General features: G+C 42.1%; 1 protein-coding gene across 1 annotated transcript in view; it reads left to right on the top strand.

The window, feature by feature from the left end:
• Window positions 1-2382, top strand: part of EPG5 (ectopic P-granules autophagy protein 5 homolog (C. elegans)) — a 109502-nt gene that overhangs the window by 96877 nt on the left and 10243 nt on the right. The window contains 1 exon segment of the mRNA XM_012642631.1: window positions 912-1154. Coding sequence (XP_012498085.1) covers window positions 912-1154 — 243 coding nt within the window.

Genomic DNA, 2382 nt, shown 5'->3' with positions numbered 1-2382 from the left:
GTTTTGATGGGTGTGATGAGTAAGAGCTCTCTCAACTTTTTATCATTCCCATTGACATAAATACTGAATCCTTGTGGTGTGAAAGCCACAGTTCTATTCCATAAAAAATAAAAAAAAAGAAACACCCAACTTAGGGAGAACTAGAAATAGTTGGCAAAAATTAATGCCTTTTAACTCTCAGCGAAACATATTTTCTATTTTTGAATGTGAAGAAGGTCTCTACCTCAGTGACCTCTCCTATTTATTTGCACTTCTCTTGTAAAATGAATTTGCTTTTTCTTGCATTTTATTTTTTTCATCTGCAAAGTTTTTTAAAAGACCCATTCATATTTCAAGTCTGTCTACTTTTCTTATTTCAAAAACACAGAAATAAAAGAGCTGCTGTTAGGAACCTTTGAAAAGGTCTTTCCTTTCATTTATATTTAGTTGTAAGTAATAATTTTTGTTCTGTGTAAATCACCCGGGGATACTGACGGCGGTGGCAGTGATAGTGGTGGGGCTGAGGGTACTGTTGCTGCTTAGTTTAAGAATGACTGCTGAGATCTGTGTATTTGGTTTTCCATGAGCAAAGTTTGGAAAAATAGACTCATTAGGCATGTTCTGATAAATAAGTTACTCTTTCACACCAGCTTGAGGTCTGTCTGTTTATTAAGGTGTTTCTCAGCCACACTGTTGTACGCAGGGAACTCCCAGTCATTCCTTGCTTTTGCTCATACAATGTACTTCTGTGCCACATCCTATCTGTAACATCTAAATGCCACCCAGAGCCCTCCTTCCAGTCCCTTGCTATCAGCCACTGGGACTGGAAAGTCTGCCTAGAGAGCAGCTGAGACTGAACCACTGTTCTGTTGATCACATTCATACTCACGTTCTAGCAGCCGTTCTCGAGCGTGTGTCTATGTTCCCTTCAGACATGGACAGCCAGGCTCGCCACATGGCGCTCAGCAGCCTCTTCACGGAAGTCCTAATGATGATGAACAACGCAGCTGTTCCAACAGCAGAGTTCCTCCGGGGCAGCATCCGGACCTGGATTGGCCAGAAAGTGCATGGGCTAGTGGTGCTACCCCTTTTAACCGCTGCCTGCCAGAGCCTGGCTTCCGTCCGCCACATGGCGGAGACCGCAGAAGCCTGCATCACTGCCTACTTCAAAGAAAGTAAGAGGACGTCATCTTATGCTCTCATTACATTGATCTTTTGCAGGCAAGATTAAAGCTGCTTTGTCATTAGGAGATCTTTCCAGACTCTTCCCAGTGAGGGATTGTACCATTCTAATTTCTGCTTTGTAAATGGTGTGAGTGCTTCAGAATATATATATCTCTCTTTTTCAGAAAAGATCGCAGTTAGCATGAGAACATATGGCCTGTGTCTGTTGGTACAGTCACATGTTTCAAGGCAGAAAAGCTCTAACTCATTTTACATTGGTTTTAGAGTATCAGACCAACCCGTTATAATAGGCAGATCATGCTATGTCACAGGCCAAGTCATAGTCCTCGAAGAAAAGGCTGTCAACCAGAATCTATATGATAATGTGCCACTAGGTTAATTTTCCCTAATATCCAGATACACATCTCAATTCACAGTGGCAGAGAAAGAAGGGTATTGGAGCCAGGATCGAGGAAGTGCCCATAACCTGCCATCCGTCCTGTCCTGACAACCCATGAACAATCCATGTCCACCCGTGAGGTAGAGCTGTGCACGTCACCATGCCACCACACCCTCACTCCACCTAAAGAGTGGAGAATCATTAGGATAGCACTCCTCTTCCAAATTCATTTATGTTATTAAAAATCAAATGGTTTCTGTCAAGATACGAGTCAACCTAAACTTTGATAAGTAAAAATACTTACGATAGACTGAGTGATAACATTTTCCCTTGGAAAAGCTTAAGCGTTCATACATACTTAAAAATGGTATTAAAATTAGAACTCTCAGATGACTGAGACAGGCAGTATCTACATGAGATTTTAATAATATAATAAGAAAGGTGATTTATAAACATGCCATGCAGAACTCTGATTTCTTAACCTCCGCTAGTGGCTAGCTTGGGGACAGGTATCTAGCACGAGGGCTTTCCAGTATAAGCCCTGGGGTCATTTCACTTGTGTGGCCTCCAGGGCCAACGTGAGAAATGTCTTGACCTAAAGCTTAAAAGTAAAAAGACTCATTAGACTTGTTAAGTAGTTTGATTCCTGTTTATATCTTGATGTCTTCTCTTGGCGTTCTGTTCTCAGGCTCCCTCAATCAAAATTTAGGATGGGGCCCCATTCTGGTGTCCCTTCAAGTTCCTGAGCTCACCATGGAAGAATTTCTGCAGGAGTGCCTAGCTCTCGGCAGTTACTTGACGCTTTATGTCTACCTGCTTCAGTGTTTAAATAGCGAACA

Source organism: Propithecus coquereli, unplaced genomic scaffold, assembly GCF_000956105.1.
Source record: "Propithecus coquereli isolate 6110/MARCELLA unplaced genomic scaffold, Pcoq_1.0 Scaffold181, whole genome shotgun sequence".
Taxonomy (NCBI): domain Eukaryota; kingdom Metazoa; phylum Chordata; class Mammalia; order Primates; family Indriidae; genus Propithecus; species Propithecus coquereli.
This window is presented reverse-complemented; position numbering and strand designations above follow the sequence as displayed.